This window comes from Jaminaea rosea (assembly GCF_003144245.1).
Source record: "Jaminaea rosea strain MCA 5214 unplaced genomic scaffold BDZ90scaffold_1, whole genome shotgun sequence".
NCBI classification, from domain to species: domain Eukaryota; kingdom Fungi; phylum Basidiomycota; class Exobasidiomycetes; order Microstromatales; genus Jaminaea; species Jaminaea rosea.
In genome coordinates, this window is record NW_020289975.1 from 1,050,314 (window position 1) to 1,064,075 (window position 13,762).

At 58.5% G+C, this 13,762-nt stretch overlaps 6 protein-coding genes across 6 annotated transcripts; 3 read left to right on the top strand and 3 right to left on the bottom strand.

Annotated features, from left to right (window-relative positions):
- Positions 1-623: 623 nt before the first annotated feature.
- BDZ90DRAFT_229327 (Pkinase-domain-containing protein) lies at positions 624-2,690 on the bottom strand. The gene is made up of 4 exons (XM_025505011.1): positions 2,412-2,690; positions 2,137-2,325; positions 1,512-2,056; positions 624-1,433 (listed from the first exon to the last, which is right to left on the bottom strand). Exons 1-4 carry the CDS (start codon positions 2,655-2,657, stop codon positions 953-955), a joined length of 1,461 nt encoding a protein of 486 aa, XP_025364919.1. The 5' UTR covers positions 2,658-2,690; the 3' UTR covers positions 624-952.
- A 141-nt stretch (positions 2,691-2,831) lies between these two features.
- On the top strand, positions 2,832-3,751 carry BDZ90DRAFT_229328 (hypothetical protein). Its single transcript, XM_025505012.1, has one exon. It carries the CDS (start codon positions 2,865-2,867, stop codon positions 3,693-3,695), a length of 831 nt encoding a protein of 276 aa, XP_025364920.1. The 5' UTR covers positions 2,832-2,864; the 3' UTR covers positions 3,696-3,751.
- A 4-nt stretch (positions 3,752-3,755) lies between these two features.
- BDZ90DRAFT_272833 (DUF1740-domain-containing protein) lies at positions 3,756-7,015 on the bottom strand (the record flags this gene model as incomplete). Its single annotated transcript, XM_025508779.1, has 2 exons — positions 3,756-6,957; positions 6,999-7,015. 2 exons carry the CDS (start codon positions 7,013-7,015, stop codon positions 3,756-3,758), a joined length of 3,219 nt encoding a protein of 1,072 aa, XP_025364921.1.
- A 374-nt stretch (positions 7,016-7,389) lies between these two features.
- On the top strand, positions 7,390-9,390 carry BDZ90DRAFT_235570 (cyclophilin-like protein). Its single transcript, XM_025507266.1, has 3 exons — positions 7,390-7,669; positions 7,744-7,865; positions 7,955-9,390. Exons 1-3 carry the CDS (start codon positions 7,447-7,449, stop codon positions 9,344-9,346), a joined length of 1,737 nt encoding a protein of 578 aa, XP_025364922.1. The 5' UTR covers positions 7,390-7,446; the 3' UTR covers positions 9,347-9,390.
- On the bottom strand, positions 9,353-12,160 carry BDZ90DRAFT_229330 (ADC synthase). The gene has a single exon (XM_025505013.1). It carries the CDS (start codon positions 12,136-12,138, stop codon positions 9,415-9,417), a length of 2,724 nt encoding a protein of 907 aa, XP_025364923.1. The 5' UTR covers positions 12,139-12,160; the 3' UTR covers positions 9,353-9,414.
- Positions 12,161-12,253: 93 nt separating this feature from the next.
- BDZ90DRAFT_247898 (WD40 repeat-like protein) lies at positions 12,254-13,756 on the top strand (the record flags this gene model as incomplete). The annotated part of the gene is made up of 2 exons (XM_025507612.1): positions 12,254-12,334; positions 12,402-13,756. The coding sequence occupies exons 1-2, from the start codon at positions 12,322-12,324 to the stop codon at positions 13,754-13,756; spliced, it is 1,368 nt and encodes a 455-aa protein (XP_025364924.1). The 5' UTR covers positions 12,254-12,321.
- Positions 13,757-13,762: the final 6 nt, after the last annotated feature.

The following is a 13,762-nucleotide window of genomic DNA, read 5'->3' on the forward strand; positions in this document are numbered from 1 at the left end:
TCACAGAGGGGTCGAAGGGGATAGGATAACCTCCAGCCCCAGCCGAGAGCGAAAGCGAGGGCGAGAAAACAGGTGGGTTGACAAAGTGTTGGTCTCCTCTCGACACTTCTCATCAAGTGCCATTTCACAACGGCATGCCGCAAAGGGCAACACAATGCATCGCCAGGACCTCTTTGCGCCTCGCAGGAGGGGCCGGCAAAGGTAGGGAGCTGAATTGAAGTGAGGGGCCTGACTGAGATCAAGGCGAGCGCTCATCTATCTTCTGCCTTGCTTGCGCTCACCCCTCGCCTTGCACTTGCACTTGCACTTGCACTTTCGCTCTTTCGCATCTGCGCCATCTCCTGCAAGAGGGCGTTGGTCGCGGCGGCGGGGAGGAAGAGCAAAGCCGAGTACTGAAGAGGAGTAGAAGAGGGGCGAACAAGCTGCAGCGAAGCGGCAAGCCTGCAAAGCTGGCGGCAAATCTGCGACCGCTTTGTTTGGTCGGAGCTCCAAAAACAGGTGGAGAGCGGGCTAGCCTGAGAAAAGGAGGCGTTCTAAATCGCAGCATCGCAGCATGGGCGGGGCAAAGGGGCGCTTCTCGAGGTTCCAGAAAGTCGCGAAGGAGAACGATGGGAGCGCGTTTTGGCGATGGGACCACAGATCGATCTGCACATTCGTACGTAAGAAAGGAAGAGAGAACGGGCAGAATGCTCCGCGATTGGTACGATATTGCTTCGCCTGAGAGAGAGACTTGATACAGCGTGAGCACCGGCCGGCGTATGGTGGAGGATGGTTGGCATGCTTTGTTCGGCGAGCGTGGTGCATAGATGGCCTGCACAGAAATACGCCGAGGTTCGGAATCTCCTACACCACTTGGAGGTCCAGGTCGCAAAGCTCCGCCTGGACCTCCAAGACCAGCTCAACTTGACCACCTTCCAAACGATCATGCCCGTGCTCACAGTCACGGCCGCCCTCACTGCACCCTCTGCAGAGCCCGTTCTGTCAACTCGATCACCTCCTCAATCTCAGCCCTCTCCCCCGGCTCACCCACGAGACATCTCCTTACAATCTCCTTGAAACCCTCTGAGTAAATCTCTCCCTCCCCCTTCGGAAAGTCCCACTTTCCATTCAACACAGCAAGGGCCGTAGATGCTCCTTGCTCGAGCATGCTAGGCGTCTCGAATGGGGAATAATGATACGCCATGGCGTACAGCGTGCATCCCAGCGACCAGATGTCCACCGTTTCAGTCAGGGTCGAGTCGGTCTTGACGTCGAAGAGCTCTGGGGCTCGATAGGGAAGAGTGGATCGTTCTGCTGCAAGGTCTTGCTCCATAACTGCTTCGCGACGGGAGGAGATGAGGATGCGGGCCCGGGTGGCACTGCCGAAGTCCATGAGGATGGGGACACGGACAGGGTCGCCCGCGTTTGAGGATTCATTCGAGACCATGATGTTGCTGGGCGACGATAGATGGCAGGAGGTGTCAGCTTGTGCTTGTCGGGAGGCCCCCTCTCCTGGTCCTCTCCGCTCTCACCCCGGCTTGATATCCCTATGCGCATACGGGACCATTTCTCCTCCCTTGCCCTCCTCCAATCCTTCCCCACCCATCGCCGGCTGTACGATCTCCCTCTCTTTGCCCTTGACTGACGGCTTTGGCGGGTAAGCCGCACCGTCTTCCTCGTCATCGTCATCGTCGTGGTCCGAATCGATTCCAAATGGGTCGGACTCGCCGTTCGTCGCGGCTCCGTCGATCAAAGGAGCGTCATCACCTTTCACACCTCTTCTCCCCCCCTTTCTTGAGGGAAGACTCATCTTGGCCATCTTTCCCGGCTGGCCTCCCCTCCTCGTCGCACCATTCGCCAGACTCGCTTCGTGACTCCCGTCGTCTTCGCCTGAGACTCTCCTTCCTCCAACGGGCACATCTGGCAAGCGGTACCGATGCATTGCTTGCACGGCTTTGCATGTCCCGAGGAAGAGCTGAAGCATCTCCCTCTCAGAGTAGCGCGTGCCGTTGACTGCATGGCGATTGATGGCGTCTTGGACGTTTCCTAGCGGGTAGAGGGGTAGGAAGAGGTATACCTGCGCGAGCAACGCGATAGTCTCAATGAGCTCATGTGCTATCGACCTTCAGTAATGCCTTCTCGCCGGTTGTCGCTCACCGTCTTGGCACCAGATGCAGCATCAGCATCGGACGAAGGGATATTGCCAAATCCAGAGGCATGGTCTGCGGCTTCTTGGACCACGGCACTATCAAGGATGCGGATGATGTTCGGGGATCGAAAGCGTCGCATGGCTTCGATCTCCTTGATGGCTGCCGTGAATGATTCTGAGCCATGAGAGCAGCGAATCTAAGAGTTGGCATCACGATGTTAGCCTAGCATTTAGGCAGGAGCGGCCCCACACAGCCTGTCGTACGACGACTTCTGTGCCTCACCTTCTTGAGCGCAAACTCCCTGCCGCTACCCTTGTCCCTCGCCAAGTAGACAAAGCTGAAGCCTCCCTCACCCAAGAGCTTGATGATCTGGATGTTACGCCCGTTGAGCTTGATTTCCCCACCGACGTTGCCCTGCCCGCCAAGTGCCGATGGACCCGACAGGCCGCACATGTCGAGGATCGGGGCTGGTGAGCATGCCTGCAGGGAGGAGAGGAGAGCATACGCTGTGTCTTGTAGCCGATCCATCGTACTTGACGGGCTGATCAGGATGAGGCGTGTTATGGGTGAGTTTGTGAGGAAGGAAGGAAGGGACGCTTTCGAAGAGCGCACGTCGTTCGGAGCACAGACCACAGCAACACGCTCTGAGCGGCCTGCACCAAATCAGTCCCGCTCCCACTGCCCGCCTTCCTTTGCTTCCTCGTTTTTAACGTTCTCACTCGTAGCTCGCCCGTCATGCCCCCTAAACTTCGCATCCTCGCCTTCCACGGGTACACTTCCAACTCTTTCATCCTCCACAGACGGCTTGGATCGGTCCGCAAAGCCTGCAGGGATGTGGCTGACATTGTCACCCTCAATGGACCTCTTCTCGTACAACCAATCTCACGATCTCTCGATGCCCCGGAAGGTGAGGACGAGGTGACGGAAGCTACGCCCATCGAGGAGCAACCTCGTGCCTGGTGGAAGTCCACGGACGAAGGCAGCTACAAGGATGTCGAAAAGACGTGGAAATTGCTGAGCGAAGAGCTGGCAAAGTTGGACGGGCCCGTCGATGGGGTCATAGGCTTCTCGCAGGGAGCTTGCCTTGCCGGTCTGCTAGCTGCGGCATTTGAGTCGCCCTCGCTCCTACCGGCCTTGAAGCTGCCAGAGGGGCAAGGTCCACTCAAATTCGCCATCGCCATCAGCGGGTTCAGGTCGAGGGACCCGGAGCATCAACCTCTTTGGAAGGACGAGCAAGGCGGCATCGAGACTCCCCTGCTGCACATTCTGGGAAAGGCGGATCAGATTGTCGACGAGGAGCGCAGCATGACCTTGGTGCATGCTGCAAAGAACTCAAGGGTTGAGCATCATGCTGGCGGGCATGTGGTCCCGAGTCAGGCGCCGTGGAGGAATTTCATGAGGGATTACATCGCAAGCTTTCAAGAGGGAGCCGAAAAGGATGGGTGGAAGAACGTCCTGGGACCAGCGGCAAGAAGTGGTGAGGATGCTGGAGGCGAAGGGGATAGCGCTCCGCCCAGTGGGACGGCCACGCCTACGACGACGACGAGTAAGAGGCCGGGATTGTAGAGGCTTGATAATGCATAGAGCATGGCATATATGACAAGGGATGCGCTTGCTCAGTACGGTTCACGCCCCTTTGGCCTCGCTTTCGCTGCCACTGAGCTGCTCAACTTCCGCCTCCCTCTCATCCGCCCGTGCTAACGCCTCTTCCCATCCCCGATACACTCTGAGATCACGCTCATTAGTCATGACCGCCCCCAGCTGGAGCAGCTCATCCCGTGTGAAGCAACGTACGAGCGGCTCCTCAAACGCCGTCTCGTACAGGCGCAGATCCCAAGGGCATCTTGCAATCGCCCGCCAGAACACAGGCTTGACTCGGCGGGCGAGAGCGTGACGCAACTTCTTACGCTCCCTAGTAGTCTCGCCGTGATGATCGCGAAGAAGGGCGACTCGTAGCTCGAAGGAAAGGTAGAAGCGCCAAAGCGCACAGCTTCCCTTGGTCGCCTCGCACTGCTCCACCGATCGCTCGAGCAGAGAGCGGATCGCGTGCGCATTGACCGTATCGCGATGCAGGTGCAACTCGAGGTATAGGGCGGTCAACCAGTCGCGTTCTGCCTTTTGCTGCTCGGCATAGAAGTTGGATACGGCGATCGGACGAGTCATATCCTTGCCGTCATAGAGGGGAGAGAGAAGCTGCTCCTCCACGGTCGATCGGAGAATGCCCTCGATCTTGAAGCGTGACTCATGTGCAGCGAGGAGGCAGATGAATTCCAGCTCCGGGCCGTTGCAGTCCTTGCACATCTTGAGAGCGGAGAGGAGCACCTCCCTCACCTCCCTGGGTTTATTTACTGGCCTGGGCAGGGAAAGATGGTAGGTGATGATGCGGCCGAGAAGACGATACAGCCCGAGCTGCCGGTGGGTATCTTGGCTGAAGGCAGCAATGAGCTTGTTGACGGCACAGATGGCCGAGGAGAGACGTTGATCAATGCTCGCTTGAGTGAGGTACTCGAGCCAACCGGCAAGGATGGCTGCAGCTTCCACTTTGGACGGGTCATCGCCGTCATCACCTTGCTTTGCCAGAGCTAGCGCATGAGCCTTGCCCTTGGCTCTGAGCACGTCGATAGGGGTTGGGACATTCTTCGTTGCTCCCTGCTCACTAGGCGCAGCAAGGTCGTTGACAAGCGCTTCAACGGCAACTTGTACAGCTCTGCCCTCCTCCCCGGCCTCGATCTCCAGCTCAAGCGCCTCGACCCAAATTTGCGTTCCCCACCTTGCCACCAGCCCCTCCGACATCAAACATGACCAATACACCTTCCTCGCCGACTTCAAGTTGCCCAGTTGTCTTTGCAGGCAAGCGAAGGCACGCCACAATGGCCAAGCCTCGCCTTCTTGGGCGAGGAACTCCTTTGCCTGAGCGGCAGCCACTTGTGGTCCTGATAGGAGGCAGAGGAGCTTGAGTTGGAGTGAGCGCGTGTCGTAATAGGGCTGAAGGGTCTCTAAGAGGGTGATCGAGGCTTGCAGTGCGCCTTGGTGAAGGGCTGTCGATGGCGGGAGCGATGCGAAGCCGTGCAGGAGGGGCCAAAGGGCTTCGCTGCTGAGGGGGTCGCCTGTTCTGAAAGGGAAGAGGGACAAGTCGCTTAGAAGGCTGGTACGCTGCGCCTGCATCGGCTCGCCTTCTACCACATCGAACTGGTTGCGCTGCCGCGGCGCTGCTCGTCCGCCTCCCACAAGGTCCTCCGGCCACGCCGTCCTCATCGCAGCTTCATTTGACGTCAACCCCAGGAAAGCTAGCATCGAGAGCAATACCGCTTCCTTGTCCACGCGCGGGTCTGTAATGATGAAGGGACGCACGTCGCAAAAGAAGACGACGCTATACGGGTCTACTTCGCCTTCTCCGAGCATAAGTTCCGGCAAATCTGTCGTGCGTGATGGGTGGGCCCGGCGATGCGACAGGCGACGTGCGCGTTGTAGCCATTGTTGCAGCTCCGAATCTCTGGATGAGGCTTCTTGGTCTGATCGGCCAAGCAGCGAGCGCGGGCTTTCCCACAGCACCGATGAGCCCTGCCTGAAGGAGCTGGCATGGCTAGTCTGCCCCCTGTCCGCCCACCAGCGCTTCCATCCGACAGCACCCAGCTCCCCAAGCCGAGGCACTTCGCTCTCCCACATGACCTCTAGCGCGTCGAGCTTCTCACCCACGGTGGCAGCCTCGAGCTCCTCTGGACAGGCAAAGCAGTACTCAAGCTGTGCCTGCAAGATGGCGAATGCTCGAGCTCGATACCCTCCGCTGGGTAACACCTTGACGAGGCGTTGCTGAAGGCCAATCAAGGTGCCAGTAGCATCATGACGCTCAGAGAGAGCCCCGAAGGCCTCCGCAAATGCTCCATCAACCACGTCATGCGTCGAGTATCCACTCTCGCAACACCTCCACTCGAGGTATCGGGGCCAGACGACCTGGGGATCTGAAGGCAGAATGCGACGCCATTCCTTTTCGATGACTGCTGGGGCCTCCAAAGCATGTGATATGATGACGCGAAGACGTGCGAGACCGATCTCGACGGAGGTCTTGCAGGTTGGGTGCGAGCTTCGGGCCCTGTTGAGTATGGAGAGTTGCACTTCAGCTAGACCGCGCAGGTTGCTGCGATGGCGAGAGGAGGAAGACGGCTTCAAGCGTTCGCTCTTATCCTCGTCGTCGCCATTGACGCTGTTGGACAGGCCAGTCTCAACCAGTCTGCTCTGCAGCTGAGCAAGCTCGAGCCAGGCTTGCACATCGTCCGGCCGCTCACGGGTTACTGCGTCCAAGTCGGATAGGCGTTGCCGCAGCCTTGGATCGTACGAGCCCCTGTTTTCGTCGTCGCTGCTGCCTGTCTCAGAGGAGGAGCGATTCTCGCCGTGTCCTGCCTGCAGAGGATCAACGACGGCCGTTGCTTGGCTGACCCTTTGTTTACGAGAGGCTCCCAAGCTGACGAAGTCTTCATCGCGTTGCATCCCAGCGCCTCTAGGGGTAGCCAGGCGCTTGCCTGAACGCCTCTTCATCCTTTCCCAATCTTGAAGCAGCGACTTGCCCTTCCTATGCGCATCCTTTGGCCCAACAAGAACTCCGGTTGCAGTCGACTGAGAGGCCGACTTCTCGGGCAGGATGCGAAGTGACTCGTCCAGCCCTAGAATGACGCCGCTACCTGATCTCTTGTACTTTGCGACCTTTGACTGCTCTGGACTGCCGTACCTTGCAGACAAGGAGTCGCCCGCCTTGTCTATGAGGCCCAGGCTTGGGTCGAGGGTAGGTGGAAGAGCAGGAGGGTCATGGGCTCGCTCCTTGCCTTTTGAGGAGCTTGACAGTGAGGAGTGAGAGCGATGCGACGAATGCCATACTTGTTGCCCATCGTCATGTCGATGCCGATGACTGCGCCGCCTCGACTCGCGGTCGTCTTCCTCGATGGAGCGGTGATGGTGATGAGAGCGATGCTTCTTGGATGACGACTGGGCGTGGGAGCGTGTATGCTTCTCTTTCTCCTTGACGAGGTCATCCTTGTTGGCCAGAGGCGGGGGTGGAGGCGCAAAGGAGCCAAAGGAAGGCACCTCTGCGGGCATTGGGCGGTGCTATGAAGGCATTGAGAGGCCAGGTGAGGATGACAAGGTGGAAAGAGGAAGTAAAGTGTTGCTTTCGCGACTGCGCCAAGTCTCGAGCCGACTCCACCTGCGAGGCCAGGCCGCTCTCGAGAACGGAGAGGCCGGGGCCAACAATTTGACTTGGGTTCCTTTCCCTCGTTCTCCTCAGGTTCAACGCGACATCACGGCTGAGCAGCCGCTCCTGCTAACCATGAGCAACCTCTACGTCACCGAACCACCGACGCAGGGCAAGATCCTCCTGTCGACTTCGCATGGCGACATCGAGGTCGAGCTGTGGGCGCGCGAGACTCCCAAGGCGTGCCGGAATGTTATTGGCTTAGCCCTCGAGGGCTACTATGATGATATGCTGTGGCACAGGATCGTGCCAGGATTTTGTATCCAGACGGGAGATCCGACGGGGACTGGTACGGGAGGTGAGCAAGTTGAAGGCGCGAGAAAGATGCGTACCGTGGTAATGACTGACCATCGTCGCTCCGCACACGCACAGGCGAATCCTTCTATGGCGAGCCATTTGCGGATGAGCCCAATCAGCGCATCAAATTCAACCGCAGAGGCCTCGTAGCCATGGCCAATCCAGGCGAGCGGGATCAAAATGAGAGCCAATTCTTTGTGCGTACCTCTACCACGCCTGCTTGCGGCTCCCCGCTCAGATGCTTACTCACACTGCGTGTACACGCTCCACACCTTCGCCCACGCAGATCACCCTTGACTCGACGCCCGAGCTCCAGAACAAACATACCATCTTCGGTCGCATCAGCAATGCCACAATATACAACGTCCTCTCCCTCTCGGAAGTCGAGCTCTCCACCACAGAACCGGACCGACCCGTCTTCCCTCCAAAGCTGCACACGATCCGCGTCCTCGACAACCCCTTTCCTGACATCGTGCCGCGCATCACGCGCGAGGAGAAGAAGGAGCAAGAGGCGGCGAAGAGAAGGGCAAGGGCTGAAGCTGCAGCTGGGGCTAAAAGGAGGGAGGAGAAGGTCAAAAAGAATACGGGGCTGCTGAGCTTCGGGCTGGCTGAGGAGGGGGCAGGAGAAGAGGAGGAGATTGATCCGCGATTCAAGGGAGGCGCCAAGAGTAGTCATGATCTGCTCAAAAACGACAAGAGGCTGAGAAAGGAGGCAGCTACGGCAGCGTCAGGGTCGAAGCCGTCGACGAGACCTGAGGCGTCGACGACATCATCAGCAACGCCAGACGCAGCTCCACACGACCCATCGCAGCCAAAGAAGCGCAAAAAGTCTCATCGCGACGAAGAGGCTGCCGCATCCATCCCAATCGACCTGTCACTGCTGCGCTCTGGGTCAGACTCCTCTTCCACCCCTCATTCAGCCGCCGCAGCGCAGATTGAGGACCTCGAGGCCAGCATCCGTGGCTTGACAAAGCGGTCCACCAATGGCACGGACGAAGACGGGGAGAAGAAGAAGAAAAAAGAGAGGAAGGGCAAGGAGCTGCTTGAAGAGGCGCGAAGAAAGTACAAGGAGGCTGCGGCGAGGGGTAGAAGTAGCAGTAGCGGAAAGCGCGGGGCTGACGATCGTGAGAAGGAGACGATGGATCTCTTACGGAAATTCCAGGCTTCCTCTTCTGGCTCGTCATCAAAAAAGGCAAGCAGAAGCAACGGGAGTGCAAAGCGGGAGGTTTCGCCTCGCAAAGAGAAGATCGAGACAAACGATGGGGAAGACGAAATGGAAGCTGGTATGCGGGAATACGGAGCAAGCGACGACGAAGACACTGCTGCCCCTGGTCAGTCATGGCGTTCGCACATCTTCGACTATGGCGGCAAGTCAGTCAACGAGTCCAAATATACGATGGACAATTACGTCACGCTCGACCCTCGCGATACCTCTGGCAGTGCGGCTGCGAGGATGGGCTTTGGTGGGGGGGAGGCGCAGAAGAGGGAGAGGGAGGAGAGGATCAGAAAGGAGGGCAGGAAAGGGAGAGATTGGGTCGATGAAAGATCGGGCGGCGGGCGAGACGGGAGAGGTGGAGGAGATTGGAGTAGGAAAAGAGGGGACGAGGGGAGAAGGGAACGCAATGTAAGAGAACGGCAGCAAGACGCCCCGCGCCCACGGGACATAGAGCGTTGGTAGCGTACAAAGTGTACCGAATAATGTACGATTAGCAAGGTGCATTGAAGAGTTCGTGACACTCCCTCCCTCTACTCTGAGCTTTCCCGCACATCCACCATGCACAGAGCCTCAACCTTATCGAGGACCTCCTGCCACTCCTTCTCCTTGTCGGACAAGTACGTAATAGCCCCGCCGGCACCGACTGATACCTCATCGCCGTCGAGGACCGCGGTGCGGATCACGACGGAAAAGTCTGTGGCCCCATCTACGCCGATCCAGCCTAGGGCCCCGGAATAGACGCCGCGTGGGCGGTGCGAGGTGCGCCAGGCGGGGGAGGAGGCGTTGATGCTGGGAGTAGCGCACTCCTCTTGAACAGCTTCGAGTGCGGCAGTCTCCTTTGCATTGGACACGCGCCTCTTGCCTTCCAATCTCTGAAGCAAAGTTACACTCCTTCTCTTCGGGGCACCCGTCATGCTTCCCGGTGGGAAGCACCGCCTCAATGCCTCGACGGGTCCCACTCCTTCTCCCATCCCACCCTTGCCCGCCCCTACCACCACACCCCTGACCGTCGTAACCAACTGATGCACGCTCTCAAAGCTCTCGACCCTCATCAGTCCAGGCACATGAACGCTTCCCGCCTCACAGAAGCTGAGCAGATCCGCCCGAATGAGGTCGACGATCATGAGATTCTCGGCCCTCTCCTTCTTATCCGCTTGCAAGAGGGAGCGGCGTAGAGCGTCTTGCTCTTGTAGCCAAGCGTTGCGGGCCTCTGGAGTAGGGAGTCGGGAGAGATGAGCCTTGTCGAGGGCGGTAAGGCCGGCGCGGGGTAGAGTGCCCTTGATTGGCTTCATTTCGACGAGGCCGGCGGACGTCTTGCTGAGGAAACGCTCCGGTGAGGTGCTGAGGATCGTCCGTCTCCGATCACCGCTGCTGTCCTCGGGGGCAAGCTCCATGAATGCGGCGTATGGAGCGGGGTTCTTGGCGCGGAGAGCCCGGTAGACGGAGAAGTGGTCCACGCCTGCATTGCTGAGCCGGCCGCAGAATTGGCTGGTAAGGCAGAGCTCGTAGCTCTCCCCTTGCGCAATGAGAGCGCGAGCCGCTTCTACCTTGAGCTGGTAGTCTTCGGGACAATCCACGGGATGAAGCGGGGAGATGAGGGTCGAGAGCGGCGGCGGAGCGCGCAGAATTGATCGAGCGTGAGTAGAAGAGATGGCCGTGAGCTCCGTCCTGACCAGGTCAGCCCATTTACGAGCATCCGCTGGAGAGAGGCCGATGCCATGTAGATCCTTCATGCTGAGGAGGAGTCGTGAGCGTCGCTCGCTGCCTTGGGCGCCGTCTTGTCGCTCGAGAATGTATCCCTTCCATCTGCCCGTTGAGTGGTCAAGCTGAAGCACGGTTGGGCAGAAGCCAAACTCGGACGCTGACAAGCTTTCTACCTCTTCGCTGCCAGGCGAAGATATGGTCTCGTCCTCCTGCAAGCCAAGGCTATCGATCCCCATCTCGTATCCCCAATAACCTACGAACCCGCATCGAAAGACATTGGGCGCCCCACTTGACCTGTCGAAATGCGTCAGTCCTTGTAATTCCTGCTGGGCCTGGTGCATGCAATGCCAAAAGTCCTCCCCCTGGTCAAGACGTAGCGACGTGCGCTGCTGCGCTCTAGAGCCGTAGAGCTCCACGGTCCTACTTCCGGCTCGGTACTTGATCGAGCAGCTTGGCGAGGCCATGTACGAAAAGTTGGACTGCGGATCACCAGGTCTTGCAGAGTCCAGCCAGACGGAGGGGTGCCTGGCCCCCTTCTTGAAAAGGCGGGCAAAGACCTCCTCTGCTTTATCCGCGGCGACTGGCAGGTCACCGAAGTCAACCTCGACGACCTTCCAAAGCTTCTTCGGCAGTGTAGCCCCACATGTGGGCGATGGTCGAGCAGCCGCCACATATCGTGCCCCCTCTGCCAAGATGCTCGGGGGGATTTTCAAGCTAGAACCGCATGCTGTCTCGTTTCCCTCCTTCTGCCACTTCCTCGCCATCTCAATAAAGTTGTGCATCATCCTGACGCCCTCCCTACTCTCGATCGACTCGGGATGAAATTGCACTCCCCAAAGTGGCAAAGTCTTGTGTTGCAGACCAAGCACGCACCGCTCCGACTCCATGGTAGTGGTCGGGGAAGTGGCCCGGCTGCGCATCAGCTCAGAGACCTGCGGTGGGGCTTCGACGCAGTCATTGCGGGGGTCGTCGGCGTAGGCTGTCATCTCAAGACACTCCGGCAGGGTAGAAGGGTCGACGGTGAGACTGTTGTATCGCGTTACGCGCGTGCCGGGGGGTACGTTGGCGAAGATGCCTGCTTGAGGGACGTCCCCTTTGGAGTATTGCAGGGAGCTCTGCGTGCCATGCTGTATCGATTTGGCCCGTCTCACTACTCCACCGAAGGCGGTTGCCATACCCTGATGTCCCAAACAAACGCCCAATGTAGGCAGACGGTATTTCGCAGCATTGCGTAGGTACTCGAGCCCAAAGCCGAAGTCTGCCTTTCGATCGGGTGAGCCAGGACCAGGAGAGAGGATGAGAGCGTCGAAGTGTGGAAGGAGGTGTTGACAGAAGGCGTCTTGCGAGGCGAGCAAATGGTGAGTGTGCGGTAGGACGACGACTCGGTCTGAGACGCTGGAGGAATCGTTGCAAAGTGCGGCGAGGAGCGTGAGGAGGTTGAGCGTGTACGAGTCGAAATGGTCTATGATTAGGATGCGAGGTAAAGGTACCGCTGATGAGGTTGATGTGAGCGGGTTGTGGCCTGACGACCCGACTGTAGTTTCGTTCATTTCATTGTGTGTGAGCAAAGCGGAGACAAGAAGTTACCAAGACGCCAAAGTCCGCACGAGCTCAAAATGTCTGGCTAGTCCCCTCACTGGACCCACGTGGCTCTTCCCGCCCTCTTCGCATCTTCTCTGCCTGCCCTCTTTGCCAATGCTCAAGAGGAGGAAGCAAGAGATCACAACGGCGCCATGGTCAGGAAGGGTGAGCCCGTCAATCGCCCATATGTGACCGCACTTCTAGCCAGCTGACGCGCGCCATCGCAATAAAGCTGCATCCCTCGCCACAGAGTCACTGCCAGAATGCGCCGATTCAATCGAGTCGCATCCATACGTGCCGGGTCTCTTTGCCCTCTCAACATATCAGGTCGATCAGCAGGAGATTGACCGTGAGATGCGCGTCTGCGACACTGATGCATATGTTGGGGGACAAGACGAGCCTAGCACAAATTCCTCTAGCCCTCCCTATACAAGGCGAGGCATGCTCCGCCTCTACGAGGCGTCAAGAGGGGAAGGAGACAATACTGTACAGACACGCATCCTCAGCGAAGAGCATATGGCGGCCATCCTCGATGCGAAGTGGACTCTTGCACGACCATCATACGCTTCTAACTCTTCACAAGGTCTTCTCGCAGTGGCAGATGCGCAGGGGCATGTCACGTTGCATCAGCTGCTCGGCGGGGAGCAAGCTTCGTCATTGCGGCATCCCTGGCGCTTGGAGCAGGTAGCCGACCTCGAGCTCAACCCCAGCAAGGCGCTCTGCCTCTCTCTAGACTGGAGTGATAGGGCAAGACATTATCCGTCCTCGCATCTCAGCAGCGGCGCGACCTCGGGCGGTGATGCTAGCTTGGTAGTCAGCCAGAGTGACGGAAGTCTGGCTTGGCTGCCGAGCGTTGAGATGGCTGTCACGGACAGTCAGCCAGCTGGGACTCATGGCATGGTCAAGGATCGCATGGAAGCTGATGAGGGGGACGAAGAAAGCGAGGACAATGACGACGGCGATGAAGATAGCGTACGCTTTGCGCCCTGGCCCACTGCACCCTACGGCCTCCAACGCTGGCATGCTCACGACCATGAAGCTTGGATAGCTGCTTTTAACCCTCATTCCTCCGGCCAAATTCTCTGGTCTGGAGGTGACGACCTAGCTCTCAAAGGCTGGGACATTCGCACACCCCTCCGCGGCGGCAAACGCCAGCCCACCTTTGTAAACAGGAAAAGCTTCGACGGTGGTGTAACGACCATGCAGGCTCACCGGGCTGCGGACCGGGAGCATACGTGGGCGGTGGGGAGTTATGACTCTAGACTGAGGATCTTTGATGCCCGCCAGCCTTTGAGACCAGTAGCAGAAAAGGAGATGCCGGGAGGTATCTGGAGACTGAAGTGGCACCCTGAGAATGCGGGGCTGCTACTAGCCGGGTGTATGCATGGAGGGTTTGCGGTCGTTAGGGTGGGCGAGGGGAGTGAGCCGGAGATCGTGAGCACCTTTGAAGAGCACGATAGCTTGGCGTACGGGTGTGACTGGGATCGTGCTGCGGGTGAGGGAGGGCGAGAGGAGGACGAGGGGGGGGGGACAATGATCTATTCGTGCTCCTTCTACGACAAGAAACTGTGCGCTTGGAGAGGGTAATGCTAC

What these genes read in the sequence shown, in the direction of transcription:
- BDZ90DRAFT_229327 (XM_025505011.1), bottom strand. Translation starts at nt 2,657, where the DNA reads ATGGATCGGCTACAAGACACAGCGTATGCTCTCCTCTCCTCCCTGCAG. An exon ending in GGGAGTTTGCGCTCAAGAAG is followed by an intron (nt 2,326 to 2,411) that starts GTGAGGCACAGA and finishes GCCAACTCTTAG; the next exon opens with ATTCGCTGCTCTCATGGCTC. An exon ending in CTGCATCTGGTGCCAAGACG is followed by an intron (nt 2,057 to 2,136) that starts GTGAGCGACAAC and finishes TTGCTCGCGCAG; the next exon opens with GTATACCTCTTCCTACCCCT.
- BDZ90DRAFT_229328 (XM_025505012.1), top strand. Translation starts at nt 2,865, where the DNA reads ATGCCCCCTAAACTTCGCATCCTCGCCTTCCACGGGTACACTTCCAAC.
- BDZ90DRAFT_235570 (XM_025507266.1), top strand. Translation starts at nt 7,447, where the DNA reads ATGAGCAACCTCTACGTCACCGAACCACCGACGCAGGGCAAGATCCTC. An exon ending in GACGGGGACTGGTACGGGAG is followed by an intron (nt 7,670 to 7,743) that starts GTGAGCAAGTTG and finishes GCACACGCACAG; the next exon opens with GCGAATCCTTCTATGGCGAG. An exon ending in AAAATGAGAGCCAATTCTTT is followed by an intron (nt 7,866 to 7,954) that starts GTGCGTACCTCT and finishes TCGCCCACGCAG; the next exon opens with ATCACCCTTGACTCGACGCC.
- BDZ90DRAFT_229330 (XM_025505013.1), bottom strand. Translation starts at nt 12,138, where the DNA reads ATGAACGAAACTACAGTCGGGTCGTCAGGCCACAACCCGCTCACATCA.